Here is a 15000-nt window from a genome sequence, read left to right on the forward strand (position 1 = left end):
TTATTATTATTATTGTTATTATTATTATTATTATTATTATTATTATTATTGGAGAAATAAATCCATAGTTATGTAAATGTACATATATTTAAATTTAAAACTTTAAAGTTTTAAATTTAAATATATGTACATTTACAGAACTGTGGATTTGTTTCTCCATTTAAAGACTCTTGCTACTATGAGTATTTTTTTTAATTCTCATTATCATTATTATCATTATTATTTTGTGTTAACAGTAGTAGTAGTAGTTAGTAGTAGTAGTAGTAGTAGTAGTAGTAGTAGAGTAGTAGTAGTAGTAGTAGTAGTAGTAGTAGTAGTATTAGTAGTAGTAGTAGTAGTAATAATATCATAGTATCTGTTCTTTTAAGCTTAACAAAATGTTAAAAAAAGCAGCATGCACTGAAACATAGGTATTATTCATTACGCCTGTTAAATAAAGTAGTGAAACATACTGCTACAAATTGGCACGGGGCACAGTCGTCAGGGCGAGTGGGCCTTTCCGTTCCTACTGTGCCATAGCTTCCAGTAGCATCCGTTAACTTCCTCTTGCTTGTTGATGACCCATTCAAGCAGTTTTGGGGTTTTTTTATTCTAAAGAAATAGCTAAAGATATTTTCTCGCATCATGCAAAAATATTGAGATCTGGAAACTTGAAGCAACTGCAGCCAAATGCGTCAGTCTTTCACCAACATACTGAATGTTTCTCAGCCAGATCTGGAATGTTCTTTTCCAGAAAGAGTCTAAACTCATCTTTAAACTCATCTACCAGTCGCAGGTGTATCTTTTCGTAAAGTGAACGAATTTAACCTTCGGTTTTGATTACTTACCTTGAATGCACCAATTCACCACTAGTTAAAAGTCATATAATATAGGAAGGTGATACTCTCCGTTATCGAAAACTAGCGCAACTAGCCAGTGCGTATGGAATAAATGTGGACAGTAAAAACCGTGTACGTAAAAGATTTTTTTCTTATTTATTGCGTTGTTTCGTAGCCTTTATATTGCGTTGTTTCGTAGCCTTTATGGAAGCTCACTGTTTAATCAGAATTGTAGTTGGACTGGTAACAAAGAACAGTTTTCTCAGATAAATTTGAACCTAGCTGTACTTGTGCTCTTGAATTATCTGTAAGCTCCAGAGAATAGAAGTGTTGTCTCAGCTTTTCCTCGTTAAGATTTTTTTATATTTTTTAACACCGATACAGTGTTTTAATGCTGTCACAATGCTGCAATAGATTGTCTGTTGGGTGGTTGGTGGCATTCTTCTACTCTTATTGGCTGGGAATCTTACAAGAGCTAGAATAAACCGTACTTCATTTAACAGTGTCTTGTGGCTATGCTGCCACCTTTATGACGTTTAACCCGATTGAAGTAGTATGGACAAACTATAGCTTCTACGCCTTCAAATAAAAATTCTGTGTTTATATTTTAAATTTCCATTTCAGACCTAGACTTATGATGAAGTTGTGACCTTTCACAATCAAGTTAAAGTCACATACTCAGTTTATATATCGCACTTAGTCTTATGATCTGTCGCGATGTAATGGAATTCTCGTGATTATGTTACTTTCTTTATCACCCAATGGACCCCGTAGTGGTGTAGTGCCGTCAGTGCACCTCATCCGGTGCAATGTAGGCATTACTTAAGGTTCTTTGTAGCGTCCCTTCGGCCCCTAGCTGCAGCTACTTTCATTCCTTTTACTGAACCTCCGTTCATATTGTCTTTCTTCCATCTTACTGTCCATCCTCTCATAACAATTGTTTCATCGTGCAACTGCGAGGTTCTCCTCCTGTTACACCTTTCAAACCTTTTACTGCCAATTTCCGTTTCAGCGCTGAATGGCTTCAGTTGCCCCAGTGCTTGGCATAATGCCAAAAATCTACATAAATCAAATCAAATCAACCACCAATTGGAGGTTTTGGATCCATTTGTCATCTTTTACCAATAAGCAGAGTCCCAACAATCGCGTCGCAATATTTAACTTTGTCGAATTCTTTCGATCACGTGGCAACATTTGATCTTGCTCTCTTTCAGTACCGATGGCTAAGTGTTTCGGTAACAGGGCAGGTTGTTATGTTTTGTAATTAAGTTGCAATCTGCTGCCTCTTAGGGAAGGCGATCTGGTGAAGTTGCAATCCCCACCTTCGGCCCTATAGTCGATAGGTGGCGCTCCATCATGAATATGAAGGTGGGCAGAACCAAACCAAAGTTTGTCTCTAAGCTGTAAACATAACTTGCAAAATTTCACTCCCAGAGCTTTTTTATGTTTTGTTATATAAAAAAAAAAGGGTGTTTCGAGCGTCTAGGGTTTAGATTGGCAAATTTCCAACTTTGTAACATTGTGATCATTAGTGTTTTTGCACCTAATTTGTAAAACAGTGGTTACTCTGTATATTACATTCAAATTGTTTTTGCTTAAAGAGTCATATACTTAATATATATTATGACAAAAAAGACCTAAGGTTTTAACTCTTCATTTAATTAATAACAGCCAATTGGATTTCCCCTCAGTATAAAGGTATTTAAGAGCTTAACATCATTTTATTCCTCCTGGGCTGAGACTTTTGTTTCATAATCTAAGAATACACACAATCGCACACAAAGTGTATGCATTTATATATATATATATATATATATATATATATATATATTATCTATATATATATATATACATATATATATATATATATATATTATATTATGTAATATATATATGTATATATATATATATATATATATATATATATATATATATATATTATAAAATAACCACACATCACTGTGCATATGCATCATATTACTCGTATTAGTTAGTCTTCAAAGAAACGGTATGGTTTCGATTCTAGATTCATTCATCTTATAAAAGAAGTCCATAAAAACGCCAAAATAGAGAAAGTAGGTTGGGGCAATTTCAACGAATTCCTTTCAAAATTAATTGCATTAGTGCCCAGCATCAAATTTTAAGTTGAATGGGAAGCAGACAACAAAATTACTTGGGTTCTGGATGTTTTAATGATTACAGACACGACAGAATACAAATTTACCATATACAGAAAACCATCATTCTCACTTACATACATTCACTACTTTAGTTATCATGACACTTCTATCAAGGTAGGCATAGCCAGCAACCTGTTTTTAAGACCCTTACGAATTTATTCCCCAGATTTCCTGGAAAAGGAATTTGAACTAATCTGTAAGCAGCTTTTGTCTTTTAAGGTATCCTGACCATATAACTGAAAAAGCGATTCTTAAAGCAAACGTAATTTTCTACCGACCCCCACAAGACAAGACTAGAGACATCCAAAAATAAAATAAAAATCCCACACCCGAACAGGGTTAAGACAGAGTGACCCAGACCCAAACTCGGAAAATCTAACTCTTTTGCCTTTATCTACCCAAATACCTTAGCCAAATCCCAAATTAACGTCCAGCAAAAGCCAATCCCCAAAGACAGGAGTATAGGAAATCCCATGCCTGGACTGTGGACATCGGTTTTACAGGAAAATCACTTCCTCAGAGATTAGTACTACACAAACGGTCAGTTTTGTATGGACAACAGAGCTCAGCTATTTTTAGCCATATAAATAACCATAACCACAGAATAAACTGGAATGTGTCACTTATAATTTGTAGCAGCAAATATCGGCACAAGAGCCAGATGATAGAGTCGGCCTTGATTAAACAAAGATAGATAATGAACTTCTCAAAGGGCGTCTGGGATTCAGATATCATAGATAAAGTCTTCCTTCAACCAGCGCTTAAGAAGATTAAAGAGAAATTATCAACCGGGTTGACCTAGTTAAGTGGCTACCTATGGATGTATCTCTTGGTATAAATACTGCCTTTTCTGTAACTTTTCTCATTCATTACCTACCTGAAGAGAGAGACGCAGTCTTTGAAATATAGTCTTACTTTCTATATTTTGGCATTTTTATGGGCTCCTTTTATTATATATATATATATATATATATATATATATATATATATATATATATATATATATATATATATATATGTAGATGGTCGATACCTTCATATACCGATTAATTCCAGATCTCATATCAACACCAAGTAAAAAGGCTGACCTCTCGTCTCCCACCCAGGTGAAGCAGCGCCGATCTCGCACCAACTTCACCCTGGAGCAGCTGAACGAACTGGAACGCCTCTTCGACGAGACTCACTATCCGGATGCCTTCATGAGGGAAGAGTTGTCCCAGCGACTTGGCCTCTCCGAAGCCCGAGTTCAGGTATGGTTTGACATTCTCTTTAGCTTTTCTCCCTGGCTTTTCCATTTTTATGTAATATTTTTTGGTACAATATATATATATATATATATATATATATATATATATATATATATATATATATATATAGATATATATATATATATATATATATATATATATATATATATATATATATATATATATATATATATGAAGAGAGAAAGAGAGCTTAGTATCATCATAAATGGAACTCTTCTAAATCCAATTCAAGTACAGATGTTAATACAAAGAGTAATAGTGTGGTCATCTAAACGGAGATACGGAGATCGAATCGAGCCAGTTGCCGGTGGGAAGATGCACCGTGACCTCATTCTGATTACTCTGGAAGCAGGTTCGATTCCTGCGACGGGACATCAGAATTTCCTCATGTTTCTTGCACTTAGATCTAAGGTTTTGAAGTGACAAGCGTACCCGAAAAGAGTGAAGAAATCGAGAAGAAAGGAGGACATTCTGGCTGTTACAGTTACATGATTTAATGAACTAGTTCTGGCATGGAAAGAGGAACTTTATGTAGCAGGAGACAGAATTATATCTAGCTCGGATAATATTACTTGTGCAGTCTAATTTTTTCGGAAAATCGTTTGAATGAGAGCAGCTGAGAAGTATATTCCCTATCCTGCCCTGTCGTGATGTTACCTTTTATTAATAAATCAATTTGCACATTCATTCAGTTTTGACTCCAGGACATCGTATTTCTAACGTATCCTTAGATAACTCACCCGTTTTCTTTTCTTTACTACAAACACACACACACACACACACACATATATATATATATATATATATATATATATATATATATATATATATATATATATATTACATATATATAGATATATTGTAAGAAATAGCATCCTTTACCGACACCCGATTTGTTTGACTAATTTATATATATTGTATTTGTGCATCTGTATATGATTAGGTCAATGTTAGCGTGTGCATTGAAGTAAATGAGTATGTGCGTATTTGATATTGATTCTCACGTCGGATAAGGCTATAATCTGTGTAGTTATAAGTAAAGTTAATTCAAGACAACATTCTGACCTGAATGAGAGATTGATTATTATTCAGTGCCAGTGTTGTACTGACATACGAATATTTTCGTGATATGAACATCACCAGGGATAATAATGATAAATGATAGTAGTAATGAATGTAAGAGGAATATGACACAAAGACTGTTGTAGGTGCAATCAGCATCAACCAGAGCTGTTCCGAGCGAGTGAAGAGTGCAGGAGTGAAGGAGGAGAAGAGAAGAATCTCAACGGAGTGAAGCGGAGAGTTCGCAGAGTGAAGAGTAGAATCTTGAGTGAACGCAGTCTTGCCGTGTCTATGATCCTAAGTTATGTGTATTTATTCACGCCATTTTGCTACCGCAGCCGAGGGCTCCCGCCCCCCTTTTTATTTACGGTTGGCCTCAAGCACCGACTCGCATATTAGGTTCGTCCAGCGCCCAGCAGCGAGGTAAACTGACCCCTGCGGCGCCCGACCTTAGGGATGATTTCGGCGCGTCCGCCTCTGCTCGCCAGCCCTCAGGGTAAAGGGTAATATATGGACCCGTCAACCATTTAGATTTAGCGGTATTCAAAACTCTTGCCGGAGATCCCAGGGAACTTGTCTCAGTGCCACCTTGTATCAGGAACATTTGTTTGCTTCTTTTTTCGTGTCTTTTTTCTTCTTCTTCTTCTTCGTTTAATCTGATTTTACGCGAATGCTGTTTACTGTGATCACATCCGCGCAGATGTACTTGAGTAAGATATACATCCAACAGAAAACATATATATGTAAATATATATATTATATATATATATATATATATATATATATATATATATATATATATATGTTATATCTCATAACGAAGATTTTTTCAAGAGATAAAAAAACATTCTGCTTACTTCACTAAATATCTCTTCCTAGTCAAACTGTAACTCCCCTGAGCAGATTTTCTTTATCTAGCAATTCGTCTAATTTTTTGCCTTTTCACGTTTTAATTCTGTAAAGGAAGAGTGGCTCAACAATTCATTTCTGTTCCCACCTCATGTTTTCCTAGATTTTCACATTTGTAAGAAGATCTAGGATTTTATTTCTCTCCTGATTCTTTGGTATATCATCAGCAACATTTATATCTAGGTACCTATTAGGTTCAACGTCCCCCATCCGTACCATTTGTTCCCCTATCCAGACTCAAAATCTAAACTCCATTGTCTTGCTTTCCATTTGCCCTCGTAACCTTGCTGCTGCTACCGACAGGTACTTTCAAGATTCTCCACGTAAACACTGCCATCGGTATCTGCATCATCCACAAGCGTCAACCTATCCATATTTCGATGACTGCCACTTTTTTACACTTCCTGTTCCCTCCCTGACTTGGTTCGTTACTCTATCCCCATAAATATTGAACAGCCTCAGATGCATAACAGGCAGGCTTTTCTATCAATAAAATTAGTTCCTCCCCAGTCTATATATTCTTACACGAACACACTACTGTCTTGGCATTGCCCCACTCACTTGTTGCCAAGGGTTGGATGTTTTAACCTATATTTTGTTTGATGCAATTTGGGGGGGATTCTTCAGTTTAGTGCTGCTCACTCAAAGAACGTCATCAACCCACATTAATCGCTCGCTACGCTGGGTATAGTGTCTATGTTTTTTAAGTTCATTCAGATCGCCTTTATCTACTCTGCTACAAGAAGTGTTATTTCACATCATTATTTTGTAGTGACTTGGTGGGGGTGGTGGCCTTAAAAATCGTAACCTTCAAATGATATGCAGATTTAACATCAGGCTGTAAAGCTCTCTGGCATAGTAGTGTATTTGACACTTAACCAACATTAAAAAAACGACGTGGTTTTTGTGTTTCTTTGTTACATTGTGCGACCGAATTCGATTTTGGAACTGAACGTGGTGGGACGAATGGACACAATCCCCAAAATCCAGTCCACCTCTGTTGATTCCAGCAATAAAATCGTAAAATCGGTGCCTTGTTGTTAGGTTGCATCTGTGGTGGATAGGGGGAGAGAAAGAGAGAGAGAAGGAATAGAAACCATGAACACAGCGATACTCCATCTTCAGTATGAGAACTTCTAAAGCCCCTTTTTAAACTAGATTTTGGTTAGGAACTGGGCAGGCTAACTGCCGCGCATACCATCGTGTTTTCCCCCCAACATCCCGACCCAGCATCTGAGTCAGAAATTCATTTCTGTTCCTCATGTGATCGTGTTGATCATTTCTATCGTAATCACTCAGAAGGAATCATTCCAATGAGATGCTGCTGCCATTTGGGTCACCGCTCGGTCGGGAAGTCGGGATAACACGCTGGCATGCGAGGCAGTTAGCCTCCCCAGGTTTTTAAAGCCTTAGGTATAGTGGTACTTAGGTTCCAACTTCTTTTATGATCTGTGTGGCCTGGTTGGCAGTGGTCTGGTCTTTCAGTTGAGAGACCTGGATTCGATCCTAATGCGAGTCACAAAATTTATATATATACGGGTGTATATATATATATACATTTGTGTATATACTATTATATATATGTGTGTGTGTGTGTGTGTGTAGGTTGCAAAAACTTTGAAGGCCCAGCCTTCGGCTGAGGAGAAGGGGCTCATGGCGTAAACAAATCCCTTTTTATCATGACCACTCACACACCTTCGTTTATATTGGTTTATTGAAAGTTAATTATAAAATTTAGGCCAAAGACCAAGCGCTGACACCTGTGAGGTCATTTAGCGCTGAAAATAATGGTGAAACCAATGTCTGTAGATTGAAACAGTTGTTGAGAGGTTAGAAAGAAAGATGGAAGAAATAGAAAATAAGCGGAGGTACAGTAAAGAGAATTGAAGGGTTGCAGCTAGGGGCCCAAGGGACGCTGCAGAGAACCATAGGTAAAGCCTACAGTGTACAGCGTGAGGTGCACTGACAGCACTACTCCCTTACGAGAGTGTATTCTCGCTCAAATTATTCCTTAGGATTTTAATTCAGTTTTAACAAGTATAAAGCCTCCTCGTCGGTTGTCTTCTGAGTTCGTCATTCTCTTGTGCAAGTTAGGAAGAGTTGACGCCTTCCATTCATGCGCGCATGCGTACGAGTTCACGTAAAAGAAACTTTATTGAATTCTGCTCAGCGATTGAAAATAAATAAGAAACGCTCTTAGGGCATCTTACTTCGAACGTTACACGTAACTAACGGAATGGTCAAATAAAGATGTATATTATTCGTAAAAAGGACTTTTGAAAAACTCGATTTTAAAAATCATATAAATAGAAGCAGGAAAAACCAGACAAACTCATCTTAAAAATCATATAAATAGAAGCAGGAAAAACCAGACAAACTCATCTTAAAAATCATATAAATAGAAACAGGAAAAATCAATGTATGTAAATGCAATAAAAAACAATTAAGCTACAAGCGTAAAAGGAAAAACACTTGGGAAGAGACAAAAAATAAAGAAAAAAAAAACGACAAGGAAGCCATAAAAATTGTGAGATTTAAGACCGTCGAGTAATTCACTAATCTGGAATTCTCCTCATGTTGAGAGGTTCACTACCGAGAACAAATGTACGGCCGCATAGTTACGTACTGGGGGAAGATAATTGTCCGGAATATACGGGCCTTGACATGGGGCCAGGAGTTCCCTTACATTATCCTCGATTTTCCTCTGATAATCCGACATATTTGTCTTCATGATGGTTGTCGACTCCTTGGCGGTGGCAGTCGGGCGGCCATGTTTCTTGCCATAAGCCGCATCCCGACTCCCCGGTTTCGACTTCGGTTTCATAATTTTTTTTCTTTTACTCATTCCGTTTTCCTTCATGGTCTCTCATTTCCCTAAGGTATGGCGTTTTTATCATTTAGTTTGTTGTATACAGAAAAGTATTAAGATACCAAAAGTTTGCTCGGTAAATTGATACTTGTAGTCATTTTGGAAAGACTCAACCGTGTGTTGCCGCAAATCAGCCGAGTCGAATCCGTCCTTCCTCCTCCTGAGCCCTCCTCTGCTAATAGCCCCTCCCCCCCTCTAGAAGGAAGACCATGATCCCCCCAAAAACCGAGCACCCTGGCCCTCCTGGTCCCCTCCTGCCCCCTACCCACGTCCCTCGGCGCAGATGGTTAAAGACCGACTATAAAGGTGATTTTCGAGTGCCACGCTAGTTTCCAGATTAAATAAATGATTTGGAACTCTCGTTTTGTCCTTACGAGAGTCTCTCTCTCTCTCTCTCTCTCTCTCTCTCTCTCTCTCTCTCTCTCTCTAGTTGTAGGTGTTCGCAGTCTTTATAACCATAACCTTAGTTGTTTACTGAAACTTGTCGGTATAAACTTTTATCGTAATAGGGTGTGTCATGCTTTTGTATATTTTTGTGTTTTTTCCTTAACTGTAACAATTCCAGTTAGGGAAAATCATAAAAATATACCAAAGCATGAAGCACCCTATTACGATAGAAATTTTACCGACAACTTTCAGTAAACAACTAATGTTATGGTTATAAAGATTGTGAACACCTACAACACACACACATACACACACACACAAACACACACATATATATATTATATATCTATATATATATTATATAATATATATATATATATGTGTGTGGTGTGTGTGTGTGTGTGTGTGTATATAAATATATATATATGTATATATATATATATATATATATATATATATATATATGTATATATATGTGTGTGTGTGTGTGTGTGTGTGTGTGTGTGTTTTTTTATAATATAATAATTATATATATATATAATATATTATATATGTATTTATATTGTGTGTGTGTTTATACATGTATGCATAAGTAATTAGCTACTTTGATCTCTTAACCTCTCGATTTCTGGGCAGACTTTGAATGCGGTTGTTATTACTCAGCCTTAAACCCGAATGAGGAACCAACGAAGAAACCCACAGACGTCAGTCATTAGGGCACTTCAAAAGGAAGAGAGAAAAACGAGGGGTAGTCCAACTCTGAATTTAGATATTTATTTATTTGTGCTTTTCGTGTATCTATATAAATATTTTTCGGATATCTTTTATTTATTAAACCAGTGATAGCTTCCATTCTTTATATTTTTGATTCCCCTGTTTACTTCATAACTTAGGACAAACATTATAGTGTAAGTGAACAAGTTGCCCCCTAATTAACTGCAGCAGACCATTTGTCAGTTTGTGAGAAAACAAGAGGTGCTGGGTGGTTCATTGGCAAGTTTTTTCTGATATCAGTTGAAGACAAGTCATAGTTCATGTGTTGTTATCTTTTCTCATAATTTGTTAGGCTCACTCCGTATCTTTAGAAACGAAACCGAAAAACAAATCCCCTCATTGAATTTGAATTTCGTTTGATGGGTGCTCTCATTCGAAATTCGAAGTAGAGGCCGCTGTCTTGTGTCGACGTCACTTTCGATTGAATGAGCAGGTGTTCTTGTGTGAAGGTTGTTCTTGATCGTGCGTTTGCTGGTCAGTGGCATAACCTTCGCTTTAACAACTGGCAACGATCGAAGTTGGTTAGCAAAGCATTCTGAATAGTCATAAATGTTTATGTCAAACTTACTTTCCCCTTAGAGAGGTAGTGCCGTCAGTGCACCTCACAGGGTGCACTGTAGGCGTTACTCAAGGTTCTTTGCAGCGTCCCTTTGGCCCCTGGCTGCAACCCCTTCCATTCCTTTTACTGTACCTCCGTTCATATTCTCTTTCTTTCATCTTACTTTCTATCCTCTCCTAACAACTGTTTCATAGTGCAACTGCGAGGATTCCTTCCTGTTACATTTTCAGAACTTTCTAACCTCAATTTCCATTTCAGCGCTGAATGACTTCATAGGTCCCAGCGCTTGGCTTTTGGCTTAAACTCTATATTCTATTCAGAATTACCTTAAAGAGTAATCCTCTCACCGAAAACGACATCCGGGTGGCCGGAAAAATTTTTTGGGACCGCTGGAAAATGGACGAGGAACCAAGACTCACTCTACTCAAATTCGCTCGAAGTTTGTAACCTTCCTTGATATGGCTGCCACTTTTGTCGATCTCGGCTATTAGTCTCGCGAATAGACGTTCCATTAAAGGTCCCTTCGCCTCTTCGGTCATTTCTGGAAACTGCTAATGGGTGTCCAGTGTCCTTCCGTCCGGAGATATTTATGGAAGATGCTGACGAATCTGGCTGCCCTTCGGGAGGCTCCTCGCTGCCGAATTACGGGAAGATGAACGATGGCAACAAGCACAAGGAGAAGTAAAGGATGAGGAAGAGAAGAAACAGAACTCTCTCTCTCTCTCTCTCTCTCTCTCTCTCTCTCTCTCCAGACGAATTTGAAGAAGAAAAAGTGGAGTTTGGTGAGAAAGGTTAGCCCCTTCGAAGTATAAGAGAAAGACTTCATGAACAGTGAAAGTACGAAATAAGATGATTGATGATAAATGGATGCAAAAATATGCATAATATCAAGCTCTCTCTCTCTCTCTCTCTCTCTCTCTCTCTCTCTCTCTCTCTCTCTCTCTCTCTCTCTTTGAAACCTGACTGAACGTGAGTTTAATATGATGATGAAAATTGGGTGATTTTGGACTATCAAGTCAAAACTTTCAACATCTGAACGTAAAACACATCAGGTGAAATCTATTTTGTTCAGAGAAATTTCGAATTATCGTATTTTCTTCAGATTCCTAACTTACTTATATGTTATATGGTTTAGTATGTTGCCCTACACAGGGAATCTGAAAATTAATATAGAGTTTCAGTTTTCATGTTATCTGTTGTTGCTTGAATACCTTCGATATTGGTTACTGTCCATTTTTGCCTGTCATGAGTATCAGAAATGTTAATATGGCCGCTGTTGTTGCTATTTTTTCTTTTTATTTCAACGTTAAGCAGTTTCCTCTAGCTGGGTTAGAGAACAAGAATAGGATAAACGGCGAATCGTGGATAAACCTCAAGTGAAGGACACCTCCGCACCACCAGCCGTGTCACCCGCAAATCTTGCACGCACTCCTTTGCTTCCTGGATATTCAGGCCCCTCTTTTCCTGTACCACTTCCACGCCATGTATCCATCTCATTCGGTGTCTTCCTCTCCTCTTTCCTCCAGACACTTCTCTGTTGTATAATATTTCTACCAACCTATCATCATCGGTTCTTTTAACTTGACCAAACAGCGCGAAACACTGTTTCTTCATCCAACCCTAACGCGGCTTTGCAATGATATTATTTAGTTCATTAATAGTAGTAGTAGTAGTAGTAGTAGTAGTAGTAGTAGTAGTAGTAGTAGTAGTAGTAGTAGTAGTAGTAGTAGCCGTATTGTTAATTAGGGAAAAATTCAATATATTTTCCCTATTGTAGTGTTAAATTCAAAGTAAAATAGATAATAGATGTATTAGTATTATTAGTAGTTAGTTGTATAAGCCTTGACTGTATTCTTTCTTTTTATATTTTCCTGTCTTATTCAACAGCCTCTGGCGAGCTTTCATTCCCACCCAAAATCCCATTGATGTAGTCAACCTCCTCTTTCGGTAATCGTAGAATTGGCTTGTCGAAACACGACACACGCGTAGGATGTAATGACGTAGTTTTTCCGTATACAGACGAATAGGTGCCTTTATCTCGGTATGCATTTGTTTGTATATGAAGAATGTATATAAACTCGTATCCGCAAAATTGCACCTTTCGCCTCTTTATATTCATTCTTACGCTCCCCAGATATAAGGCTCTTTCTTCCCTGTACCTCTTTTACCTCTTCTTACCTCCCAACACTTCCGAATGACACCTCTGTGGCCTATCGTTGTCTGTTTTATCTAAATGACTCAATAAACTCAAAATACGCTGATCCTTCCTTTCACCAAAGCTAGCCATTTTACCACGTTGACGCGTACCCACATTTGCACCCCGTCAATGCGTCTTACACCACATATATTATTCAAACATTTGTTATTAGCATTTTTTTTTTCACATTTATCATCCACGCTTCACTACTATGAAGGAGAGTTGGCTCAGCAATAGTTCCGAAAATTTCAATATTGGTCTCCATAGACAATCATGTTTCCCCCAACCTTTCACGCTTTCCATGATTTACATATTTTTATTATTATTGTTGTTGCGGTAGATGAAACCTATTCACATGGAACAAGCACAAGGGGGCCCGTTAACTTAAAATTCAAATTTCTAAAGAATGTTGCTTTCAACCTCCAACCGCAGATCCCACACTGCAGCAGCGACTGATCATGATACAGAGCCAGTGTTTTTTTTTATCGCCCTTGGGGAGACGCTAACCTGTGACATATGATTGGCATTCCACAGCACTAACCACTCTTCCATCGGACTCGACTCATCTCTCGTCCTACCACTGTCTCATTTACGGTTGAATGTCTAAGATTCAGCTACTTCTGTCCCCACGAATTCCCAGCTTCTCCTCTTGCCAGCACTTTCAAACACTTTTTTATGGCTTCGTTATTCCTGTTCACCGTTCCCAATCAGAACTAACTCTGTCACCTGAAGACAACAACCATTTCGAGCTCCTTTCAAACTCATTTGTCTTATACCGCAACTTTGCACCTACGTTGGCTGTTTTTCTTGCGCATCACAACGATGATAGGGATCACAAAGAGTCATGGAGACATTACCCATTCCAGTCTCAAATCCACTTTCACTCAGTTCCAGTCACTCTTCCGTCGACATGTTCTAAAGGACTCTTTGCTCCCAATATTCTACGTAGCCTTTCTGTCAACTCTCTCATAAATTTTTCTTTAGTCCAGGTATGTCACATCAAGCTTTTTCTCTGCACGTGCAAATCTCTCACAAGACTATTTCATTACAAAAATATGATTTCACCCTCTTCCTTGTCTAATCCTACAGTAGTCATCCCATAGCTAAAATAAAACCAGATCCAACCCTATACGTTCTATGGTATACGTAGCAATTCTATGTCCTTTAATCATTCCTCCAGGATCTTTCCCTCATCCTGTACATGACGTACAAGCCCTGGTTAGCAATCATTCACACTGTCCCCACAGTACCACTTTACCTCAGGTATAATCCTATCCACCCAGCGATTTCGTTCGTCAGCCTATTCGTTGCCTTTCTGATGCAGTGAACAATCCACTTCCACAAACAATTTGCAATCTTGCACTGCTCTTTCCCCTTTTGCATCAGTTAGCTCTGCCCCTAATCCAACTAATCTAAAAATGATTCACTCCAGCGACCTGGAATTGCTTTCACTTCGGGGCAACATCTCTGCAAATGTTTCTTGTTATGCGACGCATTTATTCTTTTAGCTTTGTGAAAATGCTTTCCCGTAACTCAGGTTATTCCCCCATTAAAGTTTTCCCTGCCCTCTCTCCTCTTCTCTATCACTTACCTTTTTTCGCTTCTTTACTTTCTTCTTCATTATCTTATCGTTTCTGTCGTGTAATTACATTTGAGATAATTTCACTCTTCCATCGTTAACCTATACGAAGGCGTACAGACACTATATAAGCACACACATATATATATATATATATATATATATATATATAATATATATATATATATATAGATATATATATATATATATATATATATATATATATGTATTGTGTATCCTTCCTTTTCCCCTGGAGAAAATTGGTCCTTACAAGAGCATTAAGTCTGTACAAAATTTGGTGCTGCAAACTCCATCTTTCATGACATCTCACGAGCAGGAACTTCTTTCGGAGGGAATTTTCATTCTTTTTTGGAGGCGGAATGTTGGGTAGCGGGAGG

At 37.9% G+C, this 15000-nt stretch overlaps 1 protein-coding gene across 2 annotated transcripts in view; it reads left to right on the forward strand.

The window, feature by feature from the left end:
- The window catches only part of LOC135196924 (short stature homeobox protein 2-like), a 162515-nt gene that overhangs the window by 97305 nt on the left and 50210 nt on the right, over positions 1–15000 (forward strand). For both annotated transcript variants that reach the window (XM_064223761.1, XM_064223762.1), the window contains exon 3: positions 4105–4248. In XM_064223761.1, coding sequence (XP_064079831.1) covers positions 4105–4248 — 144 coding nt within the window. The remainder of the gene's footprint in view (positions 1–4104; positions 4249–15000) is intronic.

This window comes from Macrobrachium nipponense, chromosome 18, assembly GCF_015104395.2.
Source record: "Macrobrachium nipponense isolate FS-2020 chromosome 18, ASM1510439v2, whole genome shotgun sequence".
NCBI classification, from domain to species: Eukaryota; Metazoa; Arthropoda; class Malacostraca; order Decapoda; family Palaemonidae; genus Macrobrachium; species Macrobrachium nipponense.